Genomic DNA, 23,534 nt, shown 5'->3' with positions numbered 1-23,534 from the left:
ACAAGCCAGAAGAGAGTGGGGGCCAATATTCAACATCCTTAAAGAAAAGAACTTTTAACCCAGATTTTCACATCCAGCCAAACTGAGCTTTATAAGTGAAGGAAAAATAAAATCCTTTGCGAACAAGCAAGTACTCAGAGATTTTGTCACCACCAGGCCTGCTTTACAAGAGCTCCTGAAACAGGCACTACACATAGAAAGGAACAAACCAGTACCAGCCATGCCAAAAATATACCAAATGCTAAAGAGCATCACAAAATGAAGAATCTGCATCAACTAATGGGCAAAACAGCCAGCGAGCATCAAAATGGCACTATCAAATTCACACACAACAATATCTACCTTAAATGTAAATGGGCTAAATGCACCAATCAAAAGACACAGACTGGCAAATTGGATAAAAAGCCAAACCGATCAGTGTGCTGTATCCAGGAAACCCATCTCACATGCAAGAATACACAAAGGCTCAAAATAAAGGGATGGAGGAAGATTTACCAAGCAAATGGAGAGCAAAAAAAAAGCAGGAATTGCAATTCTCATCTCTGGTAAAATAGACTTTAAAGCAACAAAGATCAAAAGAGACAAAGAAGGACATTACATAATGGTAAAAGGACTGATACAACAAGAAGAGCTAACGATCCTAAATATATATGGACCCAATACGGGAGCACCCAGATACATAAGGCAAGTTCTTAATGACTTGTAAAGAGACTTAGACTCCCACACAATAATAGTGGGAGACATTAACACTCCACGGTCAATATTAGACAGATCAACCAGACAGAAAATCAACAAGGATATCCAGGGCTTGAACTCAGACCTGGAACGAGCAAACCTGATAGACATTTACAGAACTCTCCACCCCAAATCTACAGAATATACATTCTTCTCAGCACCGCATCATACCTACTCTAAAATTGACCACATAATTGGAAGTAAACCACTCCTCAGCAAATGCAAAACAACTGATATCATAACAAAGAGCCTCTCAGACCACAGTGCAATCAAGTTAGAACTCAGAATACAGAAACCAACCCAGAACCGCACAGCTTCATGGAAACTGAACAACTGGCTCTCGAATGTTGACTGCATAAACAATAAAATGAGGGAGAAATAAAGAAGTTCTTCAAAACCAATGAGAATGAAGACACAACATACCAGAATCTCTGGGACACATTTAAAGAACACCACAGGAGGCATCACACTACTGTACTTCAAACTGTACTACAAAGCTACAGTAATCAAAACAGCATGGTACTGGTACCAAAACAGAGATATGAAACAATGGAACAGAACGGGGGCATCAGAGGCAACACAACATATCTACAGCCATACAATCTTGGATAAACCTGACAAAAATAAGCAATGGGGAAAGGATTCCCTGTTTAATAAATGGTGTTGGGAAAACTGGCTAGCCATGTGCAGAAAGCAGACACTTGACCCCTTCCTGACACCTTACACCAAAATTAACTCCAAATTGATTAAAGACTTAAACATAAGACCTAACACCATAAAAACCCTAGAAGAAAATCTAGGCAAAACCATTCAGGACATAGGAGTAGGCAAGGACTTCATGACCAAAACACCAAAAGCATTGGCAGCAAAAGCCAAAATAGACAAATGGGACCTAATCAAACTCCACAGATTCTGCACAGCAAAAGAAACAGTCACTAGAGTGAATGGGCAACCAACAGAATGGGAAAAAAATTTTGCAGTCTACCCATCTGACAAAGGGCTGATATTCAGAATTTACAAAAAACTCAAACAGATTTACAGGAAGAAAACAAACAAGACCATTCAAAAGTGGGCAAAGGATATGAACAGGCACTTTACAAAAGAAGACATACATGAGGCCAACAAACATGAAAAAATGCTCATCATCCCTGGTCATTAGAGAAATGCAAATGAAAACTACATTGAGATACCATCTCATGCCAGTTAGAATTGTGATCATTAAAAAATCTGGAGACAACAGATGCTGGAAAGGATGTGGAGAAATAGGAACACTTTTACACTGCTGGTGGGAGTGTAAATTAGTTCAACCATTGTGGAAGACAGTGTGGCGATTCCTCAAGGACCTAAAAATAGAAATTCCATTTGACCCAGCAATCCCATTACTGGGTATATATCCAAAGGACTATAAATCGTTCTACTATAAGGACACATGCAAACAAATGTTAATTGCAGCACTGTTTACAATAGCAAAGACCTGGAATCAACCCAAATGCCCATCGATGATAGACTGGACTGGGAAAATGTGGCACATATACACCATGGAATATCATGCAGCAATGAAAAACAATAAGTTCGTGTCCTTTGTGGGGACATGGATGAATCTGGAGAACATCATTCTCAGCAAATTGACACAAGAACAGAAAAGGAAATACCGCATATTCTCACTGATAGGCGGGTGATGAACAATAAGAACACATGGACACAGGGAGGGGAGCACTACACACTGGGGTCTATTTGGGGAAATAGGGGAGGGACAGCGGGTGGGGGGAGCTGGAGAGAGATAGCATGGGGAGAAATGCCAGATGTGGGTGAAGGGGAGGAAGACAGCAAATCACACTGCCATGTGTGTACCTATGCAACTATCTCGCATGTTCTGCACATGTACCCCAAAAGCTAAAATGCAATAAAAAATAAATAAAAATAAAAACTTAAAAGTATAAAAAATGTATTTGAAGTTCCATCTGATACCAAGAAGCAGATCAAGAAACACACAGTCATAGTTGCATTTTCAAAGGCTTAGGAACCAACTCAGAACTCAGTAATTACTATAAACACATTAACTAAGAAAATTTAAATCTAGAGTCCTCTCACTGTATTCTAGAAGTGGAAATAATACTCAGTATTTAGAGGAGTCATGCTGGTGAGTTTAACCAGTCCTGTTGTTCCTAAATAAGTTTTTTCAGTTTTGACTCTGGGACTACCTTGACAACACTTGCTATATTATACCTTAGCAAGTACCAATAGAATTTAACTTAAGTATTGAGCATTTAAGTAGAATTAAGTTCCATAATTCCATAAAACAAAATGTCTGGGTCCCAGAAAACTGAATCGTACTATACCTTTCAAAAGTATCACACATATACTTGTTGCTAACAGAATTCAAGACAAAAAAAAATGCATCTAGACACTTTGGCATTGATTCCATTATCTTTCTACACTTTCAATATGAGAAGAGTTCAGGCTTTTCAAAACTGGCAAAAGTAATCTATTTTTAGGTGGCGACAGATCTTAGTCCTAAGGCAACAGCACTTAAAGCTGGTAATATTCTTAGCATTTTCCTGTCTGCCAATGATTCAATCAATATAATAGGTTTTTCCTGTTTTGGTTTTTCAGAATATGAAGTATTACACTAAAAAAAAATCATCTATCATACAGACACTATAGAAGGTTTGGAAAAGACATTGTAATATAAAAAGTATATTTTAAATTGTGTCTATACCTGGAATTCTATTAAAATTTAACATTAAGAAAGTCATAAAGGAGTCTACCTTTCAAAAAAAGCTTTAAGAGCTTTTGTACACACACACACACAAATTTTTGATTATGACTCTTTTTAATTATACTTTGCCAAAAAATCTGGAATATTTGTCTGCTTATTCAATCTTAAGAAACAAACCACAAAGTTTCCTCTCTAATCTTCCCTATCGTACTATCAGTCACCAAGTTTTACAAGACATAAAATTAGAGGTTATACTTCTTTTCTCTCATTTATTTAAGCTTCAATCCTTAATGCTTTAATCTCTTAAATACATCTTGATTTCATTTTACTCACTCTCATTAAAACTATCTGTCTTTGTTTGGCCTGATATAATGAATACCATCAACCAAGATGGCTTATTAACACCAAAAATTTATTTCTCACAGTTCTGGAAGTTGAAAGTACAAGATCAGAGTGCCAGCATCATCAGGTACTCATGAGGGCTGTTTTCCAGCTTGTAGATTGCCAGCTTTTCATTGTGTCCTCAGGGGGTGAGAACAAACTGTTTCTCCTCCTAAAATGGCATTAATCTCATTCATGAAGTCTCTAATCTCAAGATCTAATCACCTCCCAAAGGACCCACCTTCTAATACCATCATGATGGGGGTTAAGATTTCACCATATAAATGCAGTCCAACACACTAACCTAGTCCTCACCACCACCATTTCTTATACTATTGTACTGTAGTAGCCTCCCAACTAAACCAGATCCATCAAAGAATCTCTGCTTATTTTAATCTACTTCCTGTCCTTCATCCAGAACATATAAAATAGAAATCTGATCACATCGATTATTACTAGGCAGTGCTGCTTTATAGACTTCAAACTCAACCTGTTGAAGACCCAGCTCAAACTCAAACCTGTTAAAACCCCAGACTCAACACTTCACAACCTGCCATTCCTTCAGTTTCAGACGCACTCAGTGGCTCTTTCCAATTCCAACCACTCCATATGCTTCTTCATTTATACAGAAATACCATTCCTCTCAATCCGTACAGAGCTGGACGCTGCTCAGTCTTTCAAATCTTGCCTTCCTCTCACATTCTTAGAAGACTTCTCCAGGCTAAACTGCCTCTTTCTCAAGCACACCTGGCTGAAGTTCTCAAACCTTAGATGGTAGACAGAAGAGAAAGGGACCAGGGATTTTGTGAACTCCCAGTCACTAAAGCACTTCCCAGGCTAATTCTGGTCATTTTAAGAAAACTCATTATGAATCTTTATTTAAGGAAAACCAGACCAACACAGTTATTTCCTTAATATATAATAACTTGGAAAATTAGCTTATATAGAATATTTCAGTGATCTAAAGTAAGATGCTGTTTTTTAAAAAAAATTGCATTATCATATAAGCTCCAGGCATGCCAAAGTATCTATCGCACAGATGTTACATCAGTATCATGTGAATCCATATTACGTAATCTGTTAGGCAAGGGAGAGAATAAGATCATTCCCTTCCAAGTGCTAACTAGGTAGTATACACAAGTTTAAAATTAACTGGTAAGAACGAACAGCATGAGCATTACTCACTATGGAGTCATTCTTAGATAGAGGGCTTGGATAGACATGAAAGGACAGATTCACTAATGAAAAAAATTCTGTAACAGGTATTAAGCAAGGAGAAAAAAATAATGAAACACAGAAAGGGAAGATTTAGATGTAATCTGTAAAAATTAGACATAAGAGGATAAATAAGAAATGAACAAATACGAGCAAAAACATCAAAATAACCTGTAAGTCCTGTGATAAGAATTAACACAGAAGGACTCAAAAATGGCTTAAAATAGGAATACCATACTATCTGCTTCATATTTAACATGATTATAATGTGAATTATTCTACTAAACCTACACATTAAAATCATACAAACAGCTTATGAAAGCAAAAAGACTTCACAGCATGTCCTAGTATAGAAAATATTTTTAGAAAAAGAATCTATTTAGGGCCAGGTGCAGGGGCTCATGCCTGTAATCCCAGCACTTCGGGAGGCCAAGGTGTGTGGATCACTTGAGGTCAGGAGTACGAGTCCAGCCTGGCCAACATGGTAAAACCCTGTCTCTACTAAAAATACAAAAATTAACTGGGCGTGGTGGCATGAACCTGTAATCCCAGATACTTGTGAGGCTGAGGCAGGAGAATTGCTTCCATCAGGAGGCAGAGGTTATGGTAAGCCAAAATCGAGCTAACTGCACTCCAGCCTGGGCAACAGGATGAGACTTCGTCTCAAAAAAAAAAAAAAAAAAAAACAAAAAAACAAAAAACAGCAGCAGCCATTCAGATGCCATCAAAGGCATCCCACTCTGTTTAAATATAAGGATTTTGAACTAAAGTACAAAAACATTAAGTAACTTGGACAGGTTAAGAGACACCTGTTATTTGAAGACCTAGTACTTGTACCTTAAATCTTAACTCCAGATTCAGTATTGTAACCATGCCCATTTTACAAGTTATAATTTCTAAATGAAGTAAAACCCTTTTAATTATAATAACAAATCCAGACTTGGCACAAATCATATTAATTTTATGTATTAATTACAAAATATAACCATTAACTTTCATAAATGATATTGAAAATGTATTATCTGGTTTCATTTTTGTAAAGAAATAGCATATGAAAATTAAAGCTAACATCCATTTCTATTACTTAAATAGAATTCAGTAGCCACCCCCGGCCCCCAAAAAAAGTGAGAGAAATTGCCAGGCATCTTTTAAAAAAACTGAATGACCACATAAATTGTTCAAATTTCTTACCTAGGGCTGCAATCAATGTGAGATGCCTAACAAAGTCGAATTTCATTTATTTTGCCTCCTGCGCATTTCATCTTAAATTTTATAAACTCATTAACTAGAATAACATGGGAAAATAAATTCAGAAAGAATCTTGCCAATCTTGGTCATCTGACCAACATAAGAAAACTATACCAACTCTGTGATTAACCAAAAAAATTTACTCGTAAAACAGACAAAATCCTCCAGTGTTTGTTTTATTCACATATTGCATCAGAATACCATTCTATCTGAAAATAACTTACTCATTAAAAGAATGAATAGTAGAGAGGTGTGCCCTATGAGGATCATTCCTTTACACATCAGTTACATGTCCATCACAACGAATCTGAGGGAGTTTCTATATCCCATAACACAAACTTTTCATTAACCATTTAGCCATAAGCAAAGATCTCTCAAAACTTACAACACCGTCAATTCTTTCTATTCAACATCTCCTCGTAGAATGATTTCAGCATTCCTCATCTTTGTGTTATGAATGAATCCATTCATGACCACAATGAGATAAAGATTCTAAAGGTATTTTTAACCAGTATTTATTTAGGTTTTCTTATTGATTTAGACAGGAAATACCCGAGACTTACCACAAGTAAGAAAGCAGAAAACAAAAAATGTGTAGAATTTAAACAAGTCACGGTATTTCTGGCACGGGAGTAGTGTACAACTTTGAAAGAGAAAATTTTAATATCTCTTAAGTGCCAACATAAAAATTCAGTATGTAACAAAGGTATAGTTTTTCTAACAAAAAATAAAATAAAATAAAAGAATCCATAACATAAGGCTACAGTAGCAGTAAGTTTGAAACAGGAAAGGAATAGGGATTTGGACTGGCCCTGCTCTTCAATCACCGGTTATTACACACACACATATATATACACACACATACACACATTATTAATTTAAAATGTAAACTATCAGGAACCTGAAATACATTATAAAAAGTAAACCTAATATGGATGCAGTGAAAATTTAGTGAGTTCGTTTGTTTGATATGAACTTGTGCCTTGAAGACACATTTTCTTAGTCTAGTAATAACAGGGTTAACAGAAAAACAAGCAGTTAAGTAAAAGATGGCAAAGATATGCCTGGGATCTGGTATTAAATTTAACAGCATCATCAATTTTTATAACAGATTCAGTAAGGCATAATACCCTCTATGAAGCTAAAGTATGAAGCCATTAGCACACAGAAGGAATCATTATTATTTTTAATTAATTAATTTACTTTAGGTGCATACTGCATCTGGCATTTCTCCCCATGATATCCCTCCCAACCCTCCTCACCTCCTGCTGTCTCCCCCTTCCCCCCAACTGGCCCCCCCACCATGTGTGATGCTCCTTTTCCTGAGTCCAGGTGTTCTCATTGTTCAACACCTACCTATGAGTGAGAACATGCGGTGTGTGGCTTTCTGTTGTGTCAGTTTGCTGAGAATGATGGTTTCCAGATTCATCCAAGTCCCTACTAAGGACACTAAATCGTCATTTTTTTATTAAGAAGAAATATTAAACACATATATGTGTGTTTATTTTTACTTTTTCCATGCTATTACTTAGCACATTCATGAGAACATAAAAGTAACAAGTATATAGGATACATTGTAATACACTAGTATTGATTCAGTTCCTGGCCCTGCCACTGGTGAGCTTTGGAACCTTCTGGAAACAGTTTCTCCAGATGTGAAAATACCAACTGTAAATGGTGACGTTTTTCTTTTAATTTGCTGTCATGCTCAAATATTAAATATTTTCAAGTATTTCAAAAATTATTTATTGTGATCTGTCGAACTATTTCCTAAGAACTAGAACTCGATACTTTTGAAGGTTATTTTTCTCACACTATTAAAATTCACCTTGGTAGTTTAATGCTTTCAGCTAAAGTAAATTTATGAGATTTTTAACTGTCATAAAACATCAATAAAATCATTGTCTATGCAAGCAGAGAAAAGCAGAGCTCTCATGTAATTAGATAATTACAGTAAAATTTTTGCTATGGAAACCGTGATTATTTAATCAAGTGAAATTAAAGAGTTTGCTTTATATTTTGAACTTGGATTTGTTACCAATTTCTTCCCACATTTAACAATTAAACACTTATTTGGTACCTATTATGTGAACTTGCTGCTTTTTTTTTAAAGCTTTAAATAAGAAAATATTGTCCACTAATTTATCTGATAGTAACAAAGAATATTTTGAGAAAACTTTGCCAGAACCAAATATATAAGTAGCCCAATTTTCCTTTTTGGATGCAAGAAGGTATTTTTTGTGTTTTACAGTTGGTTTTACATAATACTGCTAAAAAAAAACCATATAGTTAGTTTTGTCTCTTGAAATCTCCTTTCTCCATCACTGGGTAAGTACAGCTCTCTGATCACTAACTTAAAACCAAGGAACTCAATCTACAGTTAAGATTCTTACTACATACAAATCGTGTTTAATGTATGTAAAAATCTATTTTTAAAGTGATTTTTACATTAGAAATTTTATGAATTTATCTTTTAGTACTGCAATACATTTACTATATTACTTCACTTTTCTAGGCATTTTTTCATCATTACTTAATAAACAAAAACACGTATAGAGTAAAAAAGAGAGAACTGGCTATGTCCCGTGTTCACATCTTGTGTGAAAGGTCCCAAACAAACAAACATTTAATCTTTTTAGAGATATAATCTGACAGAGGTGGTAGCAATACTACACATGCTCCTACATGCAAGGAACAGAAGGCTAACCGTCACTCCAATCAAATCAGGGCAAAACCTGAGCTCCTCGACAATAGAGTATAGACTAAGCATTTAGAGAAATCACATATGAAAAAAGTTTCAAACATAATCTGATCCAATTTTATTTTTATAAAAGAAAGTGTGGTTTGTAGCATTAGATTTCTTGTTAAGACAAAGGATCTAAACTTGCAAAATTCCTTTATGCTGACCAGTCTCTAATAACAAATAATATTTTCACCTAAGTACAGAGTATTCTCCTAGTATAAGGTGTGTTTGTTATCAGGCTATGCATTTCTAAAAGCTCACAGTTAAAAGATTTCATAGAATCATAAATGTCATACTAACATACACAGATTCATTAAGAACAGAATATTTATAATATGACCCACCCAACAATTTTAGGCCACCTAACATTGAAATCTATTTTACCTCAAGTAATCAATATTACCAGTATCTACAGAATATGGTTTGGCTTTCTGTCCCCACTGAAATCTCACCTCGAATTGTTATTCCCATGTGTCGAAGAAGGGACCTGTAAGCCTCATATGTCAAGGAAGGGAGGGGATTGGATGATGGGGGTGGTTTGCCCTGTGCTGTTCTCATGATAGTGAGCTCGCACGAGATATAATGGTTTTATGAGTGTTTGGAAGTTCCTCCTTCATTCTTCTCTCACCTGTCACCTTTGGAAGAAGGTGCCTGCTTCCCCTTCTACCATGATTTTAAGTTTCCTGAAGACTTACCAGCCATGCAGAACTGTAAGAATTAAACTTCCTTTGTTTATAGGTTGCCCTTTCTAGGGTAGTATCTTTACCGCAGTGTGAAAACAGACTAATAGACTAGATGATGGTAAAAATGTGTAGAATTCTGATAGTTCAATATAATTACAAAATAAAGTTACATCTACCAAAAGATAAATATTTTATTAAGGGGGTCAATACTGGCAGAGTCCTTAAATTATGATAAATACTATAAAAATGAAAACTTCCTGAAAGAAGCCTACTTAAAACATATAAAAATAAATGAGAATAATGACCAAAGAGATGCTCCAAAATTATTTCTAATATCAAAGGACTAATAATCAATATTTTTGGAAATGTTGAAGTACCCCAAAAATATTTTTGCAAAAATAACCACCCGAAGGCTGGGTGATGTGGCCACATCCGTAATCGTAATACTTTGGGAGGCCAAGGTGGAAAGACTGCTTGAGCTCAGGAGTTCAAGACCAGTCTGGGCAGCATAGCAAGACCCCATTCTACTAAAAATTTTAAAAATTAGCCAGGAAAGGTGGTGTGCACCTGTACTCCTACCTACTTGGGAGACCAAGGCAGGAGGATCACTTGAGCCTGGGAGATAGAGGATGCACTGAGTTATGATCATACCACTGTACTCCAGCCTAAGTAACAGAGTGAGATCCTGTCTCAATCAGACAATAACCACTTGAAATGAAGCATATCAAAACATATGCTTATATAATGTCCACAAGACTATACAAAAAGCATAACTTTGCAAACATACCCTAAAGGATTATTAAGAATATGACTATTTTAATAAATATTAATAAATATCTTAGTTCTTTTTAAAACAAAGTCTCAATTTTTTTTTCTGTTCTTCATGGTGAAAGTTGTTTCCTTCTAAAAGTGGATCTTAGAATAGTAGCCTCTTACTTGTGCCAGTTTATCTTAGCTTAACAAAAACTTCCCACATTAATTTCTAGCCCATTTCGCTTTTCATAAGAGCCAAAAAATTGATCTTCATGTACTCAAGACCTCTGCAAAATCTAAAATAAAATCTAATTATGCTAGATACCAACATACCAAGAACCAAGCACCATTAACTATTCATTCACTCCTTGACTTCTTCCAAGAGAAATAACATGGATGAGGTTCAAAGTTACAAGCCCCTTTAGAATATTTACTGAATGACAGATAACAGGGAACTCCAAAGTATTTTTATATACTTGAGAATGTAAGGGACACTGGAGGTTTCATCAGTATTGTAGCATGAAACAAATTTCTACCACTTAAACCTAACCCAATGTTGTTTTTGCCAAATGCCCACCTAAGTTGACATTCAGCCTCATTTTTCTTTAATATCTGTGGTGACATTGCAAATGATAACCTTAACTAGTCTATTGAAAAACCTCGATGGGAGGGGACTCAAGATGGCGCTGTGAGAACAACCCAGGATTGGAGCCCGCGTTGAATTCGCAAACGGTGAGTCAGTGCTGCATTTCCAGACTGATCTTTGTTGCCCACAGAACAGGGAAACTCCCAAGTATAAAAAGACACGGGACGCCAGGCAGTAGGTCTGCCTGGCGAAGCTGGCAGCCGGGGCGGCGGCGGCCGGCCCTACCCAGCAATCCCCACAGGGCGCGCTTGTCCAGGTGCCTTGTTGAACCGGCAACCTGAGACTTGAGAGGGCTGGAGTTGAGACTGAACGAGACTTGCACAGTAGCCCAGCCCAGGGGATTGCAGGGACAGATCGTTTGGGATACCCAGTGGGACGAACAAAACCGCGATTTCAAACTAACCCGGGCAGACGGTCCGAGACGCTCTGTGGGGGAGGGGCGTCCACCACTACCGAGGCAACCTGCCCCAACTGATATACACGCCCACTGCTGAGGCAGCCAGCCGTTGCCGAGGCAACCCGCCCCAACTGAGATACACGCCCACTGCTGACGCAGCCAGCCGTTGCCGAGGCAACCCGTCCCTACTGAGATACATGCCCACTGCTGACGCAGCCTGCCATTGCTGAGGCAACAGGCTACAACGAAGAGACTCCGCCGCAGGGCGTGGCGGAGACCACAGCAGAGCCGGCAGGAACAGCGCGAATCACACAACAGCAGGGCGGAGCCTCGGCAGCCAAACAGTGGCTAGTCTGCCTTTGAGCTGGGCAGGACACCTGATCGGACATCCAAAAATAAAGCCCAAACCCCTCAACACAGAGCATTTGAGAAAAAAAAAGGGTTGTTTAATGAGCTGTGTTGCAGCAGAATCAAACATAGCAGCCTAACAGCCCTGAATGAACAACAGAGTGCACAGCTCAGCAATTAAACCCCTATAAAGTACAAACTGTCTCCTCAAGCAGCTCCCTGACCCCTCTATATCCAAAAGACTGTCATTAGGCAGGCATCATCCTGGGACAAAGAGAGCAGAAAAAGAAACTGGTAGCATCCCTCGCTGTGCCACGGCTACTAGAGGTGCACCCCAGACAAGCAGGGTCTGGAGCGGACCTCAACAGTCGTACAGCGAAGGGGCTAGACTGGTAGAAGGAAAACCAAGCAACAGAAATACTTCATCATCAACATTCTGGGTGTCCACTCAGAGACCCAAACGAAAAGTCAGCAACTACGCAGACGACCAGCGGACAAATCCACAAAGATGGGAAGAAACCAGCGCAAAAAGGAGGAAAACACCCGAAACCAGAACACATCGCCTCCTAGAAAGGACCAAGACTCCTCACCAGCAAGGGAACAAAGCTGGACGGAGAATGACTGTGACGAAATGATGGAATTAGACTTCAGAAGATGGATAATGAGAAACTTTTGTGAGCTAAAAGATCATGTATTAAATCAATGCAAAGAAACTAAGAACCTTGAAAAAAGATTTGAAAAAAGATTCGAGGAAATGATAACAAGAATGGATACCTTAGAGAGGAATATGAATGAATTAAAGGAGCTGAAAAACACAATACGAGAACTTCGCGAAGCAAACGCAAGTTTCAATAGCCGAATTGACCAAGCAGAAGAAAGAATATCTGAAGTCGAAGACCAACTCAATGAAATAAAACGAGAAACCAAGCTCAGAGAAAAAAGCGCAAAAAGGAATGAACAAAGTCTCCAAGAAATGTGGGACTATGTGAAAAGACCTAACCTACGTTTGATAGGTGTACCAGAAGGGGACGAAGAGAATGAATCCCAGCTGGAAAATACTCTTCAGGACATCATCCAGGAAAATTTCCCCCACCTAGCAAGACAAGCCAACACTCAATTGCAGGAAATACAGAGAACACCACAAAGATATTCCACAAGAAGAGCAACCCCAAGGCACATAATCGTCAGATTCAACAGGGTTGAAATAAAGGAGAGAATACTAAGGGCAGCCAGAGAGAAAGGTCGGGTCACCCACAAAGGGAAGCCCATCAGACTCACAGCAGATCTCTCGGCAGAAACACTACAAGCCAGAAGAGAGTGGGGGCCAATATTCAACATTCTTAAAGAAAAGAACTTTCAACCCAGAATTTCATATCCAGCCAAACTGAGCTTCAGAAGTGAAGGAAGAATAAAATCCTTTGCGAACAAGCAAGTACTCAGAGATTTTGTCACCACCAGGCCTGCTTTACAAGAGCTCCTAAAAGAGGCACTACATATAGAAAGGATCAATCAGTACCAGCCATTCCAAAATCACACTGAATGCTAAAGAGCTTCAACATAATGAAGAATCTACAACAACTAACAGGCAAAACAGCCACTTAGAATCAAAATGGCAGTATCAAATTCACACATAACAATATTAACCCTAAATGTAAATGGACTAAATGCACCAATCAAAAGACACAGACTGGCAAATTGGATAAAAATCCAAAACCCATCAGTGTGCTGTATCCAGGAAACCCATCTCACATGCAAGGATACACAAAGGCTCAAAATAAAGGGATGGAGGAAGATTTACCAAGCTAATGGAAAGCAAAAAAAAGCAGGAGTTGCAATTCTCATCTCTGATAAAATAGACTTTAAAGCAACAAAGATCAAAAGAGACAAAGAAGGCCATTACATAATGGTAAAAGGATCGATACAACAAGAAGAGCTAACGATCCTAAACATATATGGACCCAACACAGGAGCACCCAGATACATAAGGCAAGTTCTTAATGACTTACAGAAGGACTTAGACTCCCACACAATAATAGTGGGAGACTTTAACACTCCACTGTCAATACTAGACAGATCAACCAGACAGAAAATCAACAAGGATACCCAGGGCTTGAACTCAGACCTGGAGCAAGCAAACCTGGTGGACATTTACAGAACTCTTCACCCCAAATCCACAGAATACACATTCTTCTCAGCACCACATCACACCTACTCTAAAATTGACCACATAATTGGAAGTAAAGCACTGCTCAACAAATGCAAAACAACTGAAATCATAACAAACAGCCTCTCAGACCATAGTGCAATCAAGTTAGAACTCAGAATTCAGAAACCGACCCAGAACCGCACAGCTTCATGGAAACTGAACAACTGGCTCTTGAATGTTGACTGGGTAAACAACGAAATGAAGGCAGAAATAAAGAAGTTCTTCGAAACCAATGAGAATGAAGACACAACGTGCCAGAACCTCTGGGACACATTTAAAGCAGTCTCTAGAGGAAAGTATATAGCAATAAGTGCCCATATGAGGAGAATGGAGAGATCCAAAATTGACACCCTATCGTCAAAATTGAAAGAGCTAGAGGAGCAAGATCAAAAAAACTCAAAACCCAGCAGAAGACAAGAAATTACTAAGATCAGAGCTGAGCTGAAGGAGATTGAGACACGAAAAACCCTTCAAAAAATCAATAAATCCAAGAGCTGGTTTTTTGAAAAGATCAACAAAATAGACAGACCACTAGCCAGATTGATTAAAAATAAAAGAGAACAACCAAATAGATGCAATAAAAAATGATAAAGGGGAAATCACCACAGATTCCACAGAAATTCAAACCATCATCAGAGAATATTACAAACAACTCTATGCACATAAACTAGTAAACCTGGAAGAAATGGATGAATTCCTGGACTCCTGTGTCCTCCCAAGCCTAAACCAGGAGGAAGTTGAAACTATGAATAGACCAATAACAAGGTCTGAAGTTGAGGCAGCAATTAAGAGCCTACCTCACAAAAAAAGCCCAGGTCCAGATGGGTTCACAGCCGAATTCTACCAGACACACAAGGAGGAGCTGGTACCATTCCTTCTAAAACTATTTCAAACAATCCAAAAAGAGGGAATCCTTCCCAAATCATTTTATGAGACCAACATCATCCTGATACCAAAACCCGGCAGAGACCCAACAAGAAAAGAAAACTTCAGGCCAATATCCATGATGAACATAGATGCAAAAATCTTCAATAAAATATTGGCAAGCCGATTGCAACAGCAAATCAAAAAACTTATTCATCATGATCAAGTAGGATTCATCCCAGGGATGCAAGGCTGGTTCAACATACGCAAGTCTATCAACGTAATTCACCACATAAACAGAACCAAAAACAAAAACCACATGATTATCTCAATTGACGCAGAGAAGGCATTTGACAAAATTCAACAGCCCTTTATGCTAAAAACCCTCAATAAACTCGGTATCGATGGAACGTATCTCAAAGTAATAAAAGCTATTTATGACAAACCAACAGCCAATATCATACTGAATGGGCAAAAACTGGAAGCATTCCCTTTGAAATCTGGTACTAGACAAGGATGCCCTCTCTCACCACTCCTATTCAATATAGTACTGGAAGTTCTAGCCAGAGCAATCAGGCAAGAAAAAGAAATAAAGGGTATTCAAATAGGAAAGGTGGAAGCCAAATTGTCTCTATTTGCAGACGACATGATAGTATACCTAGAAGACCCCATCACCTCAGCCCAAAAACTCCTGAAACTGACAAACAACTTCAGCAAAGTCTCAGGATATAAAATCAATGTGCAAAAATCACAAGCATTCGTCTACACCAATAACAGACTTAAAGAAAGCCAAATCAAGAGCGAACTGCCATTCGCAATTGCTACAAAAAGAATAAAATACCTTGGAATACAACTCACAAGGAACGTAAGGGACCTCTTCAAGGAGAACTACAAACCACTGCTCAACGAAATCAGAGAGGACACAAACAGATGGAGAAACATTCCATGTTCATGGTTAGGAAGAATTAACATCGTGAAAATGGCTATACTGCCAAAAGTAATTTACAGAATCAACGCTATCCCCATCAAGCTACCATTGACTTTCTTCACAGAACTGGAAAAAACCACCATGAACTTCATATGGAACCAAAAGAGAGCCCGCATAGCCAAGTCAATTCTAAGCAAAAAGAACACAGCGGGGGGCATCACACTACCGGATTTCAAACTATACTACAAGGCTACAGTAATCAAAACAGCATGGTACTGGTACCAAAACAGAGATATAGACCAATGGAACAAAACAGAGGCACCGGAGGCAACACAACATACATACAACTATACAATCTTTGATAAACCTGACAAAAACAAGCAATGGGGCAAGGATTCCATGTTTAACAAATGGTGTTGGGAAAACTGGCTAGCCATGTGCAGAAAGCAGAAACTGGACCCCTTCCTGACACCTTACACTAAAATTAACTCCAGATGGATTAAAGACTTAAACATAAGACCTGGCACCATAAAAACCCTAGAAGGAAATCTAGGCAAAACTATCCAGGACATAGGAGTAGGCAAGGACTTCATGAACAAAACACCAAAAGCATTGGCAACAAAAGCCAAAATAGACAAATGGGACCTAATGAAACTCCACAGCTTCTGCACGGCAAAAGAAACAGTCACTAGAGTGGATCGGCAACCAACAGAATGGGAAAAAATTTTCGCAGTCTACCCATCTGACAAAGGGCTGATATCCAGAATTTACAAAGAACTCAAGCAGATTTACAGGAAAAAAACAAACAAGCCCATTCAAAAGTGGGCAAAGGATATGAACAGATACTTTACGAAAGAAGACATATATGAGGCCAACAATCATATGAAAAAATGCTCATCGTCACTGGTCATCAGAGAGATGCAAATCAAAACCACATTGAGATACCATCTCACGCCAGTTAGAATGGCGATCATTAAAAAATCTGGAGACAACAGATGCTGGAGAGGATGTGGAGAAAAAGGAACACTTTTACACTGTTGGTGGGAGTGTAAATTAGTTCAACCATTGTGGAAGACGGTGTGGCGATTCCTCAAGGCCTTAGAAATAGAAATTCCATTTGACCCAGCAATCCCATTACTGGGTATATATCCAAAAGACTATAAATCGTTCTACTATAAGGACACATGTACACGAATGTTCATTGCAGCACTGTTTACAATAGCAAAGACCTGGAATCAACCCAAATGCCCATTGATAATAGACTGGATTGGAAAAATGTGGCACATATACACCATGGAATATTATGCAGCAATCAGAAATGATGAGTTCGTGTCGTTTGTAGGGACATGGATGAATCTGGAAAACATCATCCTCAGCAAACTGACACAAGAACAGAAAATGAAACACCGCATATTCTCACTCATATGTGGGTGATGAAAAATGAGAACACATGGACACAGAAAGGGGAGTACTAAACACTGGGGTCTATTGGGGGGAAAAGGGGAGGGCCAGTGGGAGGGGGAGGTGGGGAGGGATAGCCTGGGGAGAAATGCCAAATGTGGGTGAAGGGGAGAAGAAAAGAAAAGCACACTGCCATGTGTGTACCTACGCAACTGTCTTGCATGCTCTGCTCATGTACCCCAAAACCTATAATCCAATAAAAAATTAAAAAAAAAAAAAAAAAAAAAAAAAAAAAAAAAAGAAAAACCTCATAAATGGCTAATAACCACAATTTTACTTTGCATGTGACTCATTCCTGCTAAGCCTTCCACTCTTCAGATGAACTGAAATTGGAAGTTGATGACCCTTGCATAAGAACAACCACTGTAAACCACTGTACATCTCAGCCAAGACAAAATAGGCCTTTAAATATTTACAATAAATGCATGCGATATCTGTGGAATCACATAACTCAAAAATCAAAATGGACATATTTTTCTATAACTTTGATGTCATTTTGTAATATATTTTCTGATGAATAAAAGCTAATTGTTTAGGGAAGCAAGTGATCACACTCCTTTTGACCATTCTTTTCATAATTTAAAGTTAACAAAAGTCTTATTTATAAAAAAAATAAAAAGCTTGTGGTAAGACATTTTTCTTGGTTTAATCTTCCAGAAAAGTTAATTCAGACAGAATGAAAGAGAACACTGTAGCCTCTGAAGTGTCTGGTATGTAATTTTCCAATTACAAACATGTATGTATACATGTCTGCATATGAATCTGCACATGTAAACACTATGTATGTATGTGTATTAATAGTTTTTCCTCTTACTAATGAGCAAACTGATGTATCTAGATTTATGTCTTATTTTATAATTATCATATTTTTCATACATCTATTAAATTGCTATGCATTTGAAATGTTCTGCTCAATTTTGATTAATAGGAAAACTGAAATTTGTTTCTGGCCATTTTTGGTGAAAGTGACATCAGAAGAAAAAACGATGAAGCCTGATCAGTCATACTCACAATCATTGACAGGACAATTCAAATACTCAGACGTTATTCACTTGCCTCTCCATCCAAGAAGCCAGCATTACTTACAATACCCTTTCTATTTATTTGCTCCATCCTTATGGATACAGATTCTAAATATAAACTAGTTACACATTTTTCTATTAAATAATGCTCATAATAATATCATCATGCTAAGTCTGCCAATGCAATGGGAAAGTAAGAGGCATACCTCAAAAATATTGGGAGTTTTGCTCCAGGCTGCTGAAGCTAGTAAGGCAAATTTCACAATAAAGTAAGTCACATGAAATTTAATTTTCAGTGGCACAAAAAGTCAGATTTACATTATACTATTGTTCAATAAGTATACAGTAGCATAACTAAAAAATAATGTACATATCTTAAATTAAAATGGTGTATTGCTAAAAATCCTAATTACTATCTAATCCTTCAGTGAATCCTAATCTTCTTGCTGGTGTAATGACTGCTGACTGTTGAGGGTGGTGGTAGCCAAAGGTCGGCCGGATACAGCAATTTCTTAAAATAAGACAACATAGTTCACCGCCTAGAGTGATCCTTTTTCTCCCAAAAATTTCTATGTAGTATGGGATGCTGTTTGATAGCATTTGACCAAAACAGAACTGCTTTCAAAACTGGACTTAACCTTCTCAAACTCTGCCACTGCTTTATCAACTAAGTTTCTATAATATTCTCAATCCTTCATTGTCATTTAAACATTTACAGTATCTTCCCCAGAATTAGATTCCATCTCAAGAAACCACTTTCTCTTTGCTCATCCATAAGAAGCAACTCCTTATCCATCAACGTTTTATGAGATTAGAACAATTCAGTCTATCTTCAGACTCCACTTCTTTTCTCTTGCTATTGCTACCACATCAGCAGTTACTTCCTCCGGTGAAGTCACATGCCTCCAAGTCTTCCATGAGGGTTGAATCAAGTCTTCAAAACTCCGATTAACATTAGATCCCCCATGAATCATGAATGTACCTAATGGCAACTAGCAGGGTGAATCCTTTCCAGAAGGTTTTCAATTTACTTTGCACAGATCCATCAGAGGAATCTATCTAGGACAGTGACAGCCTTACACCAGGTATTTCTTCAAAAATGAGAAATGAAAATCTAAATGACTCCTTGATTTATGAGCTGATGAATAAATGTTGTGTTAGCAGACAAAGAGCAACATTCATCTTCTGATACATCTCCATCAAAGATCTTGGGTAACTAGGTACATTATCAATAAGCAGTTTTTTGAAAAGTATTTTGAAGGAATCTTTGTTTCTGAGCAGTAAGTCTCAAAAGCGGGCTTAAAATATTCAGTAAACCATGCTGTAAACAGATGTGCTGTCATCCAGGTTTTGTTCTATTTACAGAGCACAGAGAATAGACTTAGAATAATTCTTAAGGGTCCTAGGATTTTGAGAATGCTAAGTGAGCACTGCCTTCAACTTAAAGTCACTAGGTGCATTAGCTCCTAAGAAGTGTCAGTCTATCATCTGAAGCCAGGCATTGACTTCTCCTCTGTCCATAAAAGCCCCCACACTGGCATGTTTATCCAGTAGAAGTGTCTCATCTACATTGAAAAATCTCACATTTAGCATTGCTGTGTTCATCAATTATCTCAGCTAGCTTATCTGGATAATGTGGTGCAGCCTCAACATCAGCACTTGCTGTTTCATCCCCCATTTTTCTGTTATAAAGACAATTCTTTCTTTAAACCACATAAATAAACTTCTTCTAGCTTCAAACTCTTCTGGAACTTCTTCACTTTCCACAGTCTTCACAGAATTGAAGGGAATTAGGGCCTTGCTCTGTAGGCTTTGTAGCTTTTGACTGAAAGTGACAGACACAGGACTATTCCTTTCACTTGACCATGTAGGGGTCATTGTAGGGTTATTAATTGGCCTGATTTCAATATTGTTGTGTTTCAGTGAATAGGGAGTCTCAAAGATAAGGAGAGAGATGAGGAAACAGCTGGTCAGAAGAGCAATCAGAACATACACATTCATCAGTTAAGCCTGCCATCTTACACAGATGTGATTTGCAGTGCTCCAACACAGTAACAGTAATATCAAAGATCACTGATCACAGACGACCACAGCAGCGATTGTAATGATGAAAAATTTTTAAATATTGTAAGAATTACCAAGTTGTGATAGAGACATGAACTGAGCATACACTGTGGAAAAATGTACCAACACTTGCTAGACACAGGCTTGCCACAAAACTTCAGTTTGTAAACATGTATCTTCAGAGTGCAAGAAACTGAAGTATGCCTGCATTCAAGTATTATAAAAGGATAATATCCCAATATAAAATAAACATTTTACAATATTTTAGCATATAGACTTTTAATTCACTACACTGATGGCCTCATCAGCATATCTGGGAACATGGAAAAATAAGATTTCTAAGCGAGTAAACGTGGAGAGAGGAATAAAAGGCCAAACACAGAACTCTGAACTTACCTCTATCCTACAGAGCCTCAGAGGCTTCCAACAATGGATATATTCCATATTGTTCCTAAAAAGCTCAACAGAAGCATCTGTGTTGTATGAAGATCAATTACATAAGAACCTTGGGTTTTAATAACGACATGCAACTATGAAAGTTACCTTTATGATATATGACTAAATAAAGAGGCCACTGAATTAACTATATCTCCTAGTTAGTTGCAGATGCTAACTTGTTACTAGTTGCATTACTCAGTTAAGTTACTTATATTGCAAATTATCTTATTATCATTAACCTTACCAGAAAAGAATTACATTCCCACACTATGGGATGGGCCTGAGCTTTAGAAACTTGGCAGTTGCTACGCTTTTCAGAGAATTTAATGTCTGGAACCCCTTCACACAGCAAAATGCTACTAACTATAGATTCTGCTCCTCAGCCAATTTAGAGGGCTTTGGGCTCTGATTCTGTTCCTTCCCAACTTTACTCTCTGATAGTTCCCTCCGCTATATAGTTTAACAGGCTAATCAAATGAATTCTGCACTAAACATATACTTTTAGATTTTCATGGAAAAATCTCTCCAAAATTTTTATAGGCCATTCTTCTAGGAATTCTTTTTTATTTGCTACTTGTTCTACTTTTGCTTTCATTGGAACACAGAAAATCAAACAACCCAAGAACCAGTTTTCTTCTACTAGGTTTTTTCCCCTCACATTAACAACTGGAATGCTTCCCTAATAGTATTCTGATAATATGTTAAATAAAACTATTTTATATTATCCAAACAACCAGTTGACTTAAGCTGAATACTATGAAATTTTTTGTGCAGGAAAAAAAATGAAATTGGCTGCTGGGTTGAAAAAGATTTCCAAACCTGTCAATTCAACCAAATGATTGCAATAATAAAGGTATTCAGTCACAGAAGTCATAGCAAGAGAGTAAGCAGAGGAATCCACAAAGAAGAGTTTCTTTTGAGTTTCAGTTAATGCTCTCAGTTGGATCAAGTTTTTAAAAATACATACATTAGTTACAAAGAAGGAAGCATAAATTTGAGAAAATCTGCAATGATTTCACTTACTGAAACAACAACAACAGGATATAAAATGGAAAGATGACTTTCTTCAAGTATGCTCAGTAACTTCTGGGTTTCTTGAAGATCAGAAGTCATAACCTAAAAGACCAGAAAAATAAAAGAATATGAGAAGACATTTTTAAATGACTTAAAAGTTAATTCAAGACAAAAAATGAAGAGATTCTGCATAACATTCAAAATATTTATCAAGCTTAGTTTTCAATTTATAAGTAATTTTAAAGGATATCCATAAAGTTATGCATGTCAAAATTTCATCTACCAATTGAGTCAAACCTGTGTCTTCCTTATTATGTACTTTAGATCAGATACAAAACAGAAAACTGACAATATTGTCCAAAATATCACTGTTCTCATTATGGGATTTAGCTTGTTAAAACTATTATTTCTCTTTCAAAGATAAAAAATCTCCAAAAACACACAAAATAACTCATCAAAATCTCATATATAAATATTTTAAGAATCAAATCAGTTCTCTTCCACATTACATTTGTTCATATCCTCAAGTGCTTTCAATCACTTAAATTGACTTACATTCACACAAACAAAATTGTAGCACTGATCTAGGATGATTTGCTGAAGATCTCTGCCAGCATGACACAGAGCCTCAGATGTGACTTTTACATGCTAGTAGGAAAAAAACAGAAATGAATTCACAAATTAGACCAAACATAAACATCTTTGTTACAAAGAAGCACATAATTGCTAGAGGAGAGGCACATAAAGCCAAGGATCATATATTTTTAAAAAAGTAATACAAGCTGAAGTTCATCAGGTTATCAAGAAGTCATTTGAACTAGGCTATCAATAATGCATGTTTTAGCTAACAAGGGTACAGAAAATTGTTTCAGATAGGAAAAAAATGTAGACACACACAGATTATACTCCTAGTAGTCTTGTTTATCTTATACAAATAAATATTAAAGAACATGTTGAAGACTAAATATTGAAGAACGTGTTGAAGGACTAAAAGAGAGAGGGATAATTGCAGGTACCCAGAGGCATATTAAATAACAGGTTTTTTTTGTTTTTGAGACGAAGCTTCGCTCTTGTTACCCAGGCTGGAGTGCAATGGCGCGATCTCCGCCTCCTGGGTTTGAGCAATTCTCCTGCCTCAGCCTCCTGAGGATTCATAGCTGGGATTACAGGCACGTGCCACCATGCCCAGCTAATTTTTTTGTATTTTTAGTAGAGATGGGGTTTCACCATATTGACCAGGATAGTCTCGATCTCTTGACCTCGTGATCCACCCGCCTCGGCCTCCCAAAGTGCTGGGATTACAGGCTTGAGCCACCACGCCCGGCCAAATAACAGTTTTAATACAAGGAATAGACTTCACTAAACATGAAATGACTAGAAGTGGGGAAAGGAGTAAGAAATCATCACAACAATATAAGTGAGAGAAGTCTTAAACTACATAGACTATCCTTAAAAAACTGTCAGAGAGCTCACTGCCACAAGTAGTCCCAAATTAGATTTAGAAAAGAACACATATTACACAAACTTTCCTACAAAGATTTCTATTCCATATAACTTAATATTCTAATTAGCTTGTTTCAAGATTTTTCTATTATAACAATATGAACAAAAACTTAAGAATTTCTAGACAAGGAATATGTGATATCCTTGCTATATTAATTCCACAGGA

General features: G+C 37.4%; 1 protein-coding gene across 13 annotated transcripts in view; it reads right to left on the bottom strand.

Annotated features, from left to right (window-relative positions):
* Positions 1-23,534, bottom strand: part of CRPPA (CDP-L-ribitol pyrophosphorylase A) — a 337,573-nt gene that overhangs the window by 141,793 nt on the left and 172,246 nt on the right. For all 13 annotated transcript variants that reach the window (XR_008473356.2, XM_054237213.2, XM_002751545.7 and 10 more), the window contains 2 exons: positions 22,421-22,513; positions 21,875-21,967 (listed from right to left, as the gene is read on the bottom strand). Coding sequence is in view for 12 of the 13 variants with exons in the window: in XM_054237213.2 (XP_054093188.1) it covers positions 21,875-21,967; positions 22,421-22,513 (186 nt within the window). In the remaining variant the exon portion in view is untranslated. The remainder of the gene's footprint in view (positions 1-21,874; positions 21,968-22,420; positions 22,514-23,534) is intronic.

The sequence above is a fragment of the Callithrix jacchus genome, chromosome 11, assembly GCF_049354715.1.
Source record: "Callithrix jacchus isolate 240 chromosome 11, calJac240_pri, whole genome shotgun sequence".
In the NCBI taxonomy this organism is placed as follows: domain Eukaryota; kingdom Metazoa; phylum Chordata; class Mammalia; order Primates; family Cebidae; genus Callithrix; species Callithrix jacchus.
This window is presented reverse-complemented; position numbering and strand designations above follow the sequence as displayed.